A 13,221-nucleotide genomic window follows, 5' to 3' on the forward strand; every position below is an offset into this window, starting at 1 on the left:
CATTTACAAATCCAGGCCCCTGGCCTTGGAGATTAAAACCCATTTCAAAATCTCCATTAAATGGGGGAAATTGGACAGTAATGTGATATCATGGATGGATGAACAGTCTAAACATGCAGTCTATATGTGTATTCCTGGTAAATAGTGTGTGTGTGTGTGTGTGTGTGTGGGGGGGGGGGGCTCGGCCGGTTGGCATAGCGATCACAAAGCGCTCGTGGACAGTTGTGACCGCCGTCCTGGTGGCTGTGTTTGTGTCCTAATCTGATTGGGCGGTCGGCGGTCGGGGTGCTGAGATTACAGGAGGATGACGAGGGTGAAAGCTTTGATGGGCTTACAGACACAGGAGCTCTGTGGGGGGGGGTCCCATTGCTCTGACACACACCCTGGGAAAGACACACACAGGGAACGCCCCCCCCCCCCCCACACACACACACACACACACACACACACACACAGGGAACACCCCACACACATGGGCAACATACACTCACTCATGGAGGGCCACAAACACACACGGAGAATGTGACTTAACTTCAACCAGGCCTTTGGCTTCCTGTAGCTGCCTGTAGTTCCTCATAGGACGTTGACTGAGTAGTTCGTACCCAAACAGATAAATCGGAGCTTCACAAGATGGATTTTTTGCGAGGTTGTGTTTTCCACAATCCTAGCCAGGCCAGCTGCTCGGACATGCAGTTAGGTGGGGTGATTAAGTTAGGACTGCTGTCTGACGAACATGAGGAAGGCCTAACCGCGTTAGCGCCAAACAGCCTCAATAACTCCTGCACTGACGAGGCTCACGGGCTGTTTCCTGTATGCTCAGGAAGGGCTGGCAAAGAATGGGATCACTCTGGGTTTTGGTCCAGGGCTATGATGTAATCGTGGTCAGTGTTACTGACCTGTTGCAGACGTACCGGACTGTGTGTAACGATAAAAGGTTTATGCTTTGTTTGCGGTTTAATGCTAGCTGTGCATATCTACGCGTTTGTTCGTAATCGGAAAGAAATAGATTTTGTTGATTCGGTGAAACGGATTGATGCAGTTTATGGTTAAAGCAATATGTCTAGTAGCTACAATGAAATGTTTATGCACTGTCGCTGTGCAATACTTGGGAGCAGGAGAGAGTTCAAACGACTCACCGTTACGCTGAACTGAGACACAGAGATGTTGTTTGGGTGGACGCTGAGACGAACACACTGTTTGATGTCCGATGCGAAGCGACGAGGCTCCGATGAGCGCTCGCATTTCTCCTTCTTGGTGCACCTGTGAGAAAGGAAAAATCACAGAGACCATTATTCTCATGTAACATCCCCATGTACCAGAGCTAGCTACCCGGTAACCCGACCACAGCCTCTTTCACCCTCTCCCACCTGTAAGCACCTGGGAAAAGGAGAATGTTAGCGAGGCAGCTAGCTAGCTTAACGATACCCGAGCGGGAGTGTTCACAAACATTTATCATATTTCTCAGGCGGCAGAATAGAGACTCACTTGAAACCCCTGGGCACATTCTTCAAGGGGGGGATTTAAAAACAATGGCTGCCCTATTTGTGGAAGTAGAGCTGTTCCATTGGGACAGATGGAGACAGGCCGCTTCTTTGTGACAAAGTTCTTAATGAAGGGCATTCATGGGCAGTGCCAAGTGCAGGTGGAGGGGGGAGGTGGGGAGGTGTGATATTGAAAACCCTTGTCCCCTCACCCCTTATTACTGCGCCAGGTGGTCTAATCCACTCTATTACAGAGCATTATGTGGTTTGGTAAAATAAACCTGTTCCTTTTGGTCATGGGAAAACTTACTAGCTTACATTTCAACACATTGTTTTTGACATGTGACAACCTCCATTAGCTCAGAGAACAACTGAATAGCAGTGCTATTACAGCAGGTGCATGAGAACATTGCGAGGATCGTCTCACAATGCGCTGAAGTCGGCTTTTCCGAATAAACCCCCAGCCCATTGTCTTCTCTACTAACTAAAGCCATGAGGTGAGGTTTGAATATGGTAAGATAAGCAACTGGATTTTTGTACATGGAAGTACCACCATAATTAAACCATTTTGTGCTTAAAGTTGTGAATGTACAATGCCTGTCTACTGTTCGTTAGTGTAACAGTTTTATGAATGGTGTGAGTATTTTCCTAACCCTAAAAAACTAAAGATCATTGTGTGAACCCACCCCCACTTCTCCTACACTTCAACATAACACTCCCCAAACCCCAATTTTGCCTAAAATCCCTTAGAATCCTACATTGTTTAATCCCCATTGATTTGAACAAAAACTTCCAGTGCAATTAACAAGCAAATCTCCAGAGAGAGAGAGAGAAATCCTCAGGAGACAGGAGACAGTGACAGGGCTACAGACAGGGTGACAGTTGAGATACTCTAATACTTTATACACAGAAGTAAGGAGCTTTTCATCTGGAGAGAGGGAGGGAGATAGAGAGGGAGGGAGGGAGAAAGAGGGAGAGGGAGGGAGGGGGGGAGAGAAAGGGAGGGGGGGGGAGAGAGGGAGGGAAAAACAGAGAGAGAAGAAACAGGAAAACTGCAGGAAACAGAGGAGGCAGACACAGTGTGTATAGTGAAGTTAAGCGGCCTAGGCACCAGAAAAGAACTCTCCGAGACAGAATGGAAGGAGAAATAATCTCATCTGAAGTGGAGGATAAAAAGAAGAGAAATGTGTGTGTGTTTGGTGGGGGGTGGATTTAGGAAGGCAACAATCGTTTTCAGCAGCTTTTACGGCAAGGTTTCTGAGCTAAGCAGGTCTGAGAAGGTTTTAATCACAGCATGTCCCATTGTGAGCTTCCATCAGTCCTGTTCCTTCATTCTACTGCTGATTTAATACCCTGAGTTGTATATAAAGCCTAAGGCGGGCGCTACACACACACACTCCCTGTCACTCTCTCTCTCTCACACACACACACACTCACCTTGGTTTGTGTCCCTAGCTTGCACCCACTGCTGAAAACTATTGAGTTGTGGAATGGAAACATGGAGTGTGTGTGTGTTAGTTAGAGAATGAGGCTGCGAAAGTGAATAATACCATCGCATAGACGTTACCTGTAAAAGAAAACCAGTTATGTTGTCTGGTTTAGAGATGCAAGGGGCCGGAGCTCCGGTTCCCAACGTTACCGAAGCTGTCAAACCCCACTCACAAAACATCACATGAAACCCCTCCATCTGTAATCTCCCTCTCTTTCCGGACACTATTCCCTCTATGATTACCATAACCTGCCCACAGAGTGACCTCCCCACTGGGAACTCCAGGTGGTATTAAGGTCCAGCTTTATGTATTTGTGAGCAGCAGCATGCAATTGCAATCAACAGGGGTGAAAGTCACGCCGGCCCTTTAAGAACAAGACTGAAAGACACAGCACAGGGCTGGACTCACATGGACCTTGTCGATGAAGCCTGAGAAATAAAGTTTGATTTAAATGTTATTTTTTGTGTGTGTGTGGGGGGGGGGGGGGCTTTAACAAGGACAGTCACCTATGGAACCTAATACGTCCCTGTTTATGACATCATCTCTGTGGGACGCTACGCCAGTGAACAAATGGGATGGAGAAAAATGGATTGGAGGAGAGAGGAGGGAGGGAGGGATGATAGAGGGTTACTTTGATGCCTGACTATGACATGTGTCGAACATGCATAATTGAGTGTGTGCACAAGCAGTGTGGTGGGTGTGAAGGTGGATAATAGCGAGGCAATTAGACTTGTGATGAATGTGTATCGCGGGGCAGATGAGTCACCCAATAGGAACACCTGACAGCCTTGCCTCGTTAATACATTTTCATTAGTGGGCTAAATCACACTATTTACAAGATGGAGGGGGGCCATTTGTTTGCCTTGTTATGCAAATGAGTTGGTGAACATCGAGGAATATGTTGTTTTGATGAATAATGAACAGGGTCTCAAATCACATGAAAGGGATCAATCACTGTAGGAGTTCTCTCTCTCTCTCTCTCTCTCAAGCAATATTGGCCATTTTCATATTTTCCTAATTTAAATATATGTGGCATAAAAAAAACTGTCTCCTTGCTGTACAAATGAGACAAAACACTACAGTAAATTGATATATATAACTGGAGTACTTACACAAGCTACCACTACTGACCACTGGCTGAAGATGCAGTGCTGTACTGTAGGTGGGGCATTTCCTGTTTGAAAGTCCTTGCTCTGTCTTATTTCCTCCCATGTCTTCTCCTATCATCTCTCCTTCCCTGTCCCCTCTCCTCTTATCTCCTCTCTCATTCTTTCTCTGACACCATTACTGATCTTTCCCTTCTCTCTCCCACATTCTCTCTCTCTCTCATTCTATCTCCCTCTCACCCCTCTGCTCTCCCGCTCTCCTCCAGTCTGTCCCTGTGCTTCAGTGCCCCTGTGTTGGCAGTGGTTCAGACATAGCCACTAAGCTTCTGTGGAGGCTAGCGCAGAGCTCTAATCAGAGGTTAGTGGGGGAGAACAGAACCAATATGCTCTGTATGAATGAGACAGACTTGTGATGTGTCTGTCCACACACACACACACACACACACACACACACACACACACACACACACACACACACACACACACACACACACACACACACACACACACACACACACTCACAGTTACAAAAGGAGCTGAAAGGACTCGATTGCTAGTGAATGGGCAGTAATCTCCACTCTTGTCTCTAGCCTGGCAGCCTTCTTTAAGGGTTAGGAGGAGGAGGGCAGGAAGACAGGAAGAGAGGAGGAGTAAGGGAAGGAGTCTAAGTCATGGAGGCTTGCATGATCTCACCACAACCCTGTGGAAATACAGCGCGTGCACCGCAATGTATGCCATAACATATCATTACTGTATTGATGATTCAAATTGCACAGGAAAATCTATGGTGATAAATATATCTGGATGTATGCATGAATGGATGTGCTGGGTGCCGGCGATAGCTGAGAAAAGAGGGTTAGGACGGAGACAAGGGAAAGAGGGAGATAGGGGACAGGAAGAAAGAAGTAGAGGAGGAGAGAGGGAGGTAGAGGAGAGATGGAGGTGGAGGAGAGAGCGAGGTAGAGGAGAGCTGGAGGAGACAGGGGAAAGAGAGGCAGAGGAGAGATAGAGGGGAGAAGAGAGGGAGATGACTGGGGAGAGAGGGCGGTGGAGGAGAGAGGGCAGAGGGAGGTGGAGGAGAGAGGTGCTGATGCAGCAGGCTGTGGGAGACTTTAGGTGTAATGCATATTTAATGTGAGAGAGGCAGTAAAGGTCAAGCGAGGTGGGAAATGAAAGCTATTAACTTTTCAGAGGCCGGCAGAGACACCATGCACTATCAGGAACGTCACACTGCAGTCCTGGGGAGGGGGGCAGGTGTCACACACACACACACAGACACACACACACACGTGTGTTTATGTCTGAGAGAGAACAGGGGCATCTGTGTGATGATAAATAATATTCCCTAGTCTGATATATACAGTAGCTAGGTTTCTCTCATTACACAACTGTATGAAAAATCAATGGACACAGTAAGTTTAAAATCAGCACTAGTGGACGTGTGAGTGCAGTGTAATCCACACTGGGACACAGCCAAGCGGCGTGTTCCTCCAGTGCTCCAGTATGACAGCCGACACCCCTCATCCAAGGCCGTTCAACAGAACCATGAATGGGGCTTCGCTTTCATTCAGGTGAGTATTAGGCAACATTCTCTGACATACAGTACTGTATATTCAGTCAAGTCTGCGCACACACACACACACACACACACACACACACACACACACTGTTCGCTCCATCCCAATCCTTATTCTCGGTCATTAGGGCCGGGCCAGAGAGCAGAGCTGGAGTCGTCAGGGCTTGGCTGGTAGACTCATTACTCAGTCCAGTGGCCCTGACCCCATTACCCCCTGAGAGAGGCGGACCCAGATCCCCAGACCACCCAACCCCCCCCACCCGACCGCACGGCGTGTCTGAGCTGTCCCCCACCCCGACCCCCCACACACACACACCCGGTACCGGCTGAGCAGAAAATGAGAGAACAGTGAGGATACGAGGTGAAGGAGAAAAGACAGGTGTGTGTGTGTGTGTGTGTGAAGGGATGTGGGACCATGTGTGTGTGTGTGTGTGTGTACTGTAACATAACATGTTGCAAGGCAATGTGTGTGTTTGCTTTGAGCATGTACACATTGGTGTACTAACCCTGGTCTAAGGTCAGAGGTCAAAATAGCCTAGCCCTGCTTGGTTGGATTGCAGTGTCCCTGTTGCTAGGCAGAATAGTCTAAATGATGAACTTGGTGAGCTACATAAACAGAGCATGAGACTGTCAGATGGGGTGTCTCGCTGACCAATCACCAGCCCCTGCTTTCCCACAGTGAGAAGGTGTGCCCTGATGCACAACACACACACACACACACACTGGTGTGGTCCTCATACATTAGCAAGATACCCCATTTACGCAGTCGTACTTACTCACGGCCACACACCACCATCAGAGGTGGCAATCAGAACATCGACATGGCTGGCGGGTAAACACACTTCCTCTAGGCGGTCCACACCTCTCTCTCTCTCTCTCTCTCTCTTTCAGTCCCCATCCCATCTCTCTTTCTATCTATCTGTCCCCTTCTCTCTCCCTATCTTTCTCTCTCTCTCTCTCTCTCCCTCTTTCTCTCTCCCTCCCTCTCTGCGCCTCAAGACCATCGCCTCAGACGGCACACCGCAATTTCGCTGGCTGTCAAAACCGTCAGCATCAACTTCCTTCATCTGCGGGCCCCCTTCTGGCTCGGTCTGGCGGCGGCCACATTAGGCTGTTTATCTGGTGCCTCTGTCTCCATGTGGAGACTACAGATCCCATCAGCCTTGGCGTGTATTAAACAGCTCTATCTGTCTCACCCCCACCGACCACAATTTTGGTGCATGCGGACACTTTTGAACTTGTTTTTTCCCCCCCCCCATCTTTTTCTAGTCTTTTTGCTGTGCGTTGGGGGGAGAGGGGGACGGGAGACTACTACAGGGTGTCTGATACGGGGAGAGGGGGGCGGGAGACTACCACAGGGTTTCTGATACGGGGAGAGGGGAGCGGGAGACTACCACAGGGTGTCTGATACGGGGAGAGGGGAGCGGGAGACTACCACAGGGTGTCTGATATGTATCATCTGGGTGTTTATTTTCAGGGGAAATGAGTGTGACTCGACATCAAACTTCTTGTCATTTCTAGACACGTCGACATCTTATCGGCTCGTCTTTAACTTCTGGCTACAACTTCGGGCGCCGGGGAGAAACTTTTCTAGCACACAGGAAGAGGGGAGATTTATTTCAACCTTGTGCTTTGACCTATGTCCCTCTGGTAGCATAGCACGCCGACGCTAGCCGATACCCGACGCCCGGCACCCAGCCGACAAGACCAAGAGAGATACACATCAGAGGTGCCGTTGGATTCAACCAGAGCAGCAACACATCACAGCCACCCAGTTAGCATGGCAACATCAACGCCCTTGACCATGAAACACAGCCTCTACATTCGACACTTGATCTACAGCACAACAAATCCTTCTCAATGTTTGAATACATTTCTTATAGGGGGATTTCCAACTGGGACGACCTCCCCAGATGCTGTGTGGTGTCAGGGGCTGAGAGTCTCTGTGTGGTTTGGGATTTGATCCTTACATACATCCAGTGTCTTTGCATAAAAGCATTTCAGTGTGTTATCTTAAAATCAGACCAGATGGCTGAGCGGTTAGGGAGTATTAATCGGAAGGTTGTTGGTTCGAATCCTGGCCGTGCAAAATGACGTTGTGTCCTTGGGCAAGGCCCTTCACCCTACTTTCCTCGGAGAGAATGTCCCTGTACTTACTGTAAGTTGCTCCTGATAAGAGTGCCTGCTAAATGACTAAATGTACATTTCATGACCTAAGTCGTTAAATAAATGTTACGGTTTAATATGAATCATGCATTGTTTGAAGCTGAGTTCATATATTTTTGTCGCACGTTTCTCAAAGCAGCAACGGACATGGACGCTGGGGAGACTAGAGGGATGTAATTCTGTCAGACAGTGAAGATGACGTGTTAAAACTGGACTGTCGTACTGAGTGTTGAGGTCTGTCGTCACCAGAGAAAGAATCCTTTCCTGGAACTCCTCTTACAGTCATATCTCATCACAAGTGTGTGTGCGTGGGCCAGAGTGCTTACTGGAGAAGAATTGATGTCCTCCACATAGCGATCTCTTATCCTCCTTCTTGCTGAATGTATGTAACCTCTGATCTCTCTCCTTCCCACTCGTACTCCCCACCTCTCCTCTCAAGCTCTCCATTTATCTCTCTACCTCTCCTCTCCACTTCTCCTTTTCACCTTTCCTCTCCAACTTTCTCTTTCAGTTGCTTTCAACTGACCTCTGAATACATCTCCGTGCATCTCATTCCCTTTCACCTTGCATTTCTTCTCTCTCTCCCCTCTCCTCCCTCCACCCTCGCTTCCACTGCCTCCGTTTCTCCTTTAGACTTTCACGGCCACGTCCGTGATCCTCCTCTCTCTCTTTCTCTCTCTCTCTCTCTCTCTCTCTCTCTCTCTCTCTCTCTCTCTCACACCTTTCTGTTTGTATGTATGTATGTATGTATGTATGTATGTATGTATGTATGTATGTATGTATGTATGTATGTATGTGTGTGTGTGTGTGTGGGGGGGGGGATGTGTAAATGTGATAGCCTGAGAAGCTTCCTGTGAGAGTGTATGTGTATAGGTGTGTGTATGTGTGTATAGGTGTGTGTGGCTGGTGACAGTGCTGTGACAGCAAGCAGTGTCTTGTAGCGTCTGGCGGGTGGTGCCTGTCCCCGGTCATCCTGGTGACAGTTCAAAGAGGAGCCGGGAAGGGTTAGGGTTCCAACCTGCCGCATCTGTCACTTCCAGACCATGTTCCTTTCCCTCACTCACACACAAAAACAGACGCACACACACACACAAGCACACACACAGCCTCCTACCAAGCAGGCCGGTGAGGGAGCCAGTTCTCTGCACCTAGAGAAGGCCACTCTCCACTGGTCACAGACTGCGCTGTGCGTGTCCAGGGTGCTAACGCTACACATCAAAGGCAGCCTGAGCCAAGTTCTCCTCAAAAGTTAGCCCAACTATACACGGTGAAATTAGATGCTAACGTAGGCTGTAACATTAACTACAACATAAGCAATGTTTTAATCGGTAGGCACCACATTTCCAATAACAATAAAGGATCGATATCTTCGGTTTGTTTTCATTTTCTACTTCAAAGACCCTGTAAATATGTCCTTTGACTTTTGTGTCAGCCACTGAGGTCATCTGTTTTTGCTGTAGCTTGGCAGCGAGCCCAGCCCCCTAGCCAGCCCCCCTCATCTAGCCGGGCCTGGCTAGGGGGGTTGTTTTGGCTGAGCAACCCAGCGTTATGTCTGTCTCTCCACAGGGGGAGAGCTTTTTGACAGAGTAAACAATCCTCTCCCCGTCCAACAATACTCATCAAAGCACTTCTGGCGCTAGCATCGCTGACTCCGGTGGGAGGCTAACGGTTGCGGACGCAGCCAAACACAATGGCATGCTAATCTGAGCAGCGGCTCAATTAGCATTAGCATCACGTTGTGGGTAATGAGCAGGACAGAGGTAAAGGATCAGTGAAACACAGAAACCGCATCCAGGGGTGCAGAATTAATACGATTCAAGAGGAGGAGATAGAGGGAGAGAAAGAGAGAGCCTCTCTCAGCCTTAGACGAGTCACATAGCTCTAACCATGCCAGAATTAGCTTGTACTTTCGGAAAAGGTTGTTCGCTTAGGGTCTGTGCTAGGAATACCCACTTTGGAGTTTTTTTCTTATGTCTATTCTCACCCGGCCTTACCCATCAAAAGTTGAATGGTTGGTCATTTTTAGTACAATGTCCTATTACCGTTTTAATATCAACCATAACCCTAGCTGGAAAGGAACGGGGCAAAATATTCACAATTTCACTACTGTACCTGAAACGATGAACTTTAGAAACCAGGGCCCGTTTTTACTATGCCAGTTCACCGGTGAACATCAATAACAAAGACAAGAACTTGGCTCTGCTAGCTAAGCTGACTGCTATTACTGTCTGCAGCGCACTCTACAGCTGTGAGGATCAATGTTTCAGTGTGTTTAGGGAGGAGGGAGGGAGGTTTTATAGGGGCTGGAAGACAGATTAGTCTCCAAGACACAAGAAACGACAGGCTATTAATGTTAACTGTTTCTACAAACACACACACACACACACAAATAAACACAAGCACACAGATTCTAGAAAATAGCTCTGGAGTAGAAAAGTTTCATAAGCAAAAAAGCCCTACATATCAATTATTGGTTTCAACCACTCAATGAAATCAAGATACTGATATATCATATCCTTAAAGTAGGCTACGTATGTCATACCATATCGTTACCATTGCACTCCAAATTGACAGCGACATCCAAATCAAATATGACAGTTTCCAAACTCCCACGTGCTCGCGGAAATAATCAGATAACATTCAATCTGACAACGTCATTTTTCAAAATATGATTTGCAATCTGTCTCCTTGTCACGCGAGACGATCGGACTGACAGCCTGGTTTACGCGAGTCATATTGACGGCTGACAGGCGCGCCGCTGGAAACCGCTAACTTATTTACAACATTTCCCCAACGCTTCCGCCACGTCGACGCGAGCTCGCTAGCTGGTGAGCCCGCTAGCTGGTGAGCCTGGTGCTTTCTCTGTGGGGCGGGCGGGGGTGTAGACTGAGGAACCCCATGGAGGACCACATCTCAGCTACTCAGCCCTGTTTGATGACTGCACCTCCGGAGGTTCGGGTGGGGGCGGGCGGGCGGAGGTTGAACTAACAACCCGACGATCGCGGCTCTTAAACGCCACCGCCGAGTTTTCATCCGATAGCTGGGGAGCCCCCATCAAACGGGATTAGTGTACGTGATGAATAATACACGCAAACATGAAATGGCAGAGTACTAAAGACTCCAACAGTCTACTAACACCCCCTGGGGTCTTCTGCATCTTTTACAAGACCTGCCTCTGATTGGTCGAAGACGGGGGTGCAGCGAGAGAGAGGGAGGGGGGTGAAAGGGTGTGTGTGTCAGGGATGGGAAGGCCCTCTCACACCTGCGGAATGACATGTACATCTCCATAAGCCCCACGTCGCCATGGCGCGGGGAGCAGGGATTTGATAGGCCCGGACAGCTTGATTGACAGGTGAGGCTCAGAGCTGGTAGGATGGTTGACTCCCTTAGGGACTTGAGTCTCAGAGTTATTCTAGGGGGCTGAATAATACATGGGGGTGAAGACACACACACACACACACACACTCATAAACGCAAAGTGAACCCATATCGGCGTGTTTTGAACACACACCAATAAAATGAGTCCCTAAACAGACTTATGTATTAAATGCATACATTTATAGGCAATGAAATGGATGTTAGGAAGGGGGAATTTTGGAAAGGGCAATTCTCCCCCAGACACACACCTACCCACACACACACACACCCACCCACCCACCCACCCACACACACACACACAGTCTGGTCCCCTCCTGTTGACTTCCCCCCAGCTCTACCTATCGATCACAGCTCTCCTCTCCCTCTCTGTCCATACTAGCAGCTCTTCTCAAATCTATAAAGTAAACAGAGGAGGTGAAGGGGTGGAGGAGGAGGGGGGGAGGGAAAGACTGCTGCAGGCTAGCCCTGCTTCCCACCCTGTTGACCAGGGGAGGTGATTTCAAGGTTGATTGAGAACAACAAACTATCCGGGAACTCTTTAGACCATACTGTTAGCCCTGTCTGTCTACTGGGGCCAGTTGGTGGAACGAGGTAAGTAGGGTGAGGTGTGTGTGTGTGTCTGCGGGGGGGAAGGAGGCTGGCTCTGTGTTCGATAGTGTGTTTTTGTGTGTGTTTTTTTAATATTCCATTCGTTCTTTGCACTTCTTCTGTCTCCCCTTTTCTCTAAAGAAGCATCTCCCATTCCCCCTGCAGCTGGTGTGCCCCCATCCCTCCCTCCCTCCCTCCCTCCCTCCCTCCCTCCCTCCCTCCCTCCCTCCCTCCCTCCCTCCCTCCCTCTAAAAGGTGCTGAACCCTCCAGGACAGTGGACCTTGGCTGAGTCACTCTCTGATCCTGCCAGGCTTTTCACTTTGAACGTTCCTGCTGCAGTCTTCATTAGACTCTTTTGTTCTGGCCACTAGCAGAGAGAGAGAGAGAGAGAGAGAGAGAGAGAGAGAGAGAGAGAGAGAGAGAGAGAGAGAAAGAGAGAAAGAGAGAGAGAGAGAGAGAGAGAGAGAGGGGGAGAGGGAGGATAGAGAGAGGAGACAGAGGAGAGAGGAGAGAGAGAGAGAGAGAGAGAGGAGAGAGGACACAGAGGACAGAGAGAGAGAGGAGAGATGAAGAGGTGGTTCATCCTTCAGAAGAGCAGCTCCTGACTGGAGCGTGTCTAGCGGAGGGAGACCAGCCGAGCGCGTCTCTCCTTGTGTGTGTCAGGGACTCACAGGGCTGGGCAGCAGTGCTTTCCCTCCACACACTAAAGGTCAGGACCGTGAGTGTGTGTGTGCGTGGCACTTTATCTGGGAATGTGCGTGTGTGTACAGAGCGTGTGTGCCAAGAGACTCATGGTAGACTTTGATGCATTGTTAATTCATTGTCACAGTATCTCCTCCAGTGAGGCCGACCCCAAGCCACTCAGCTCCTCTCCTAATCAACTGCAGCCTCGCTCCATCGAAGACCCCCCTCCCCCGCCCTCTGCCTCTCTCACCCCCTTCTCCCGCTCTCTCTTTATCGCTCCCTCTCTCTTTATCTCTCTCTCTCTCCCCCTCTCTATGTCTCTCTCTCTCCCTCCCTCTCCCTCTCTCTCCCTCCCTCTCTCTGTCTCTTTCTGTCACTCTCTCTCTCTCAGTCAGAGTGTATCCCTGTGTTAGTTCTGTTCTCCCAGTGTCTGTCCTCCACATCACCAGACCTACTCTCTCCCTGGCTGCATTAGGTTATTCATGCTTCACCAGCATCGCTACTGACCTCACTTGACTCTCAAATAAAGAAAGGGGGGAGGAGGAGGAGGAGGTGGACAAAAGGGATGGATGGAAGAGGGGGATTCACACACAAGGCTGGAGAGATGCTGCGCCTTGCGGTCCCTCTGGGGAATGTAGATGTTATCTACGCCCTTCATCGGCAGCGGCCCTGTATGTGTTTGTGTGTGTTGGTGTGTGTGTGTCTACAGGACAGGTGCGACAGCTGAGTGCTTTATGATTAGCCTCTTGGG

General features: G+C 49.1%; 1 protein-coding gene across 1 annotated transcript in view; it reads right to left on the bottom strand.

Moving 5' to 3' along the window:
• The window catches only part of plxna4 (plexin A4), a gene marked incomplete at its 5' end in the record, with an annotated part of 79,809 nt that extends 78,549 nt beyond the window's left edge, over positions 1-1,260 (bottom strand). The window contains one exon of the mRNA XM_047015561.1: positions 1,137-1,260. Coding sequence (XP_046871517.1) covers positions 1,137-1,260 — 124 coding nt within the window. The remainder of the gene's footprint in view (positions 1-1,136) is intronic.
• Between the last annotated feature and the right edge of the window lie 11,961 nt (positions 1,261-13,221).

This window comes from Hypomesus transpacificus, unplaced genomic scaffold, assembly GCF_021917145.1.
Source record: "Hypomesus transpacificus isolate Combined female unplaced genomic scaffold, fHypTra1 scaffold_306, whole genome shotgun sequence".
NCBI classification, from domain to species: Eukaryota; Metazoa; Chordata; class Actinopteri; order Osmeriformes; family Osmeridae; genus Hypomesus; species Hypomesus transpacificus.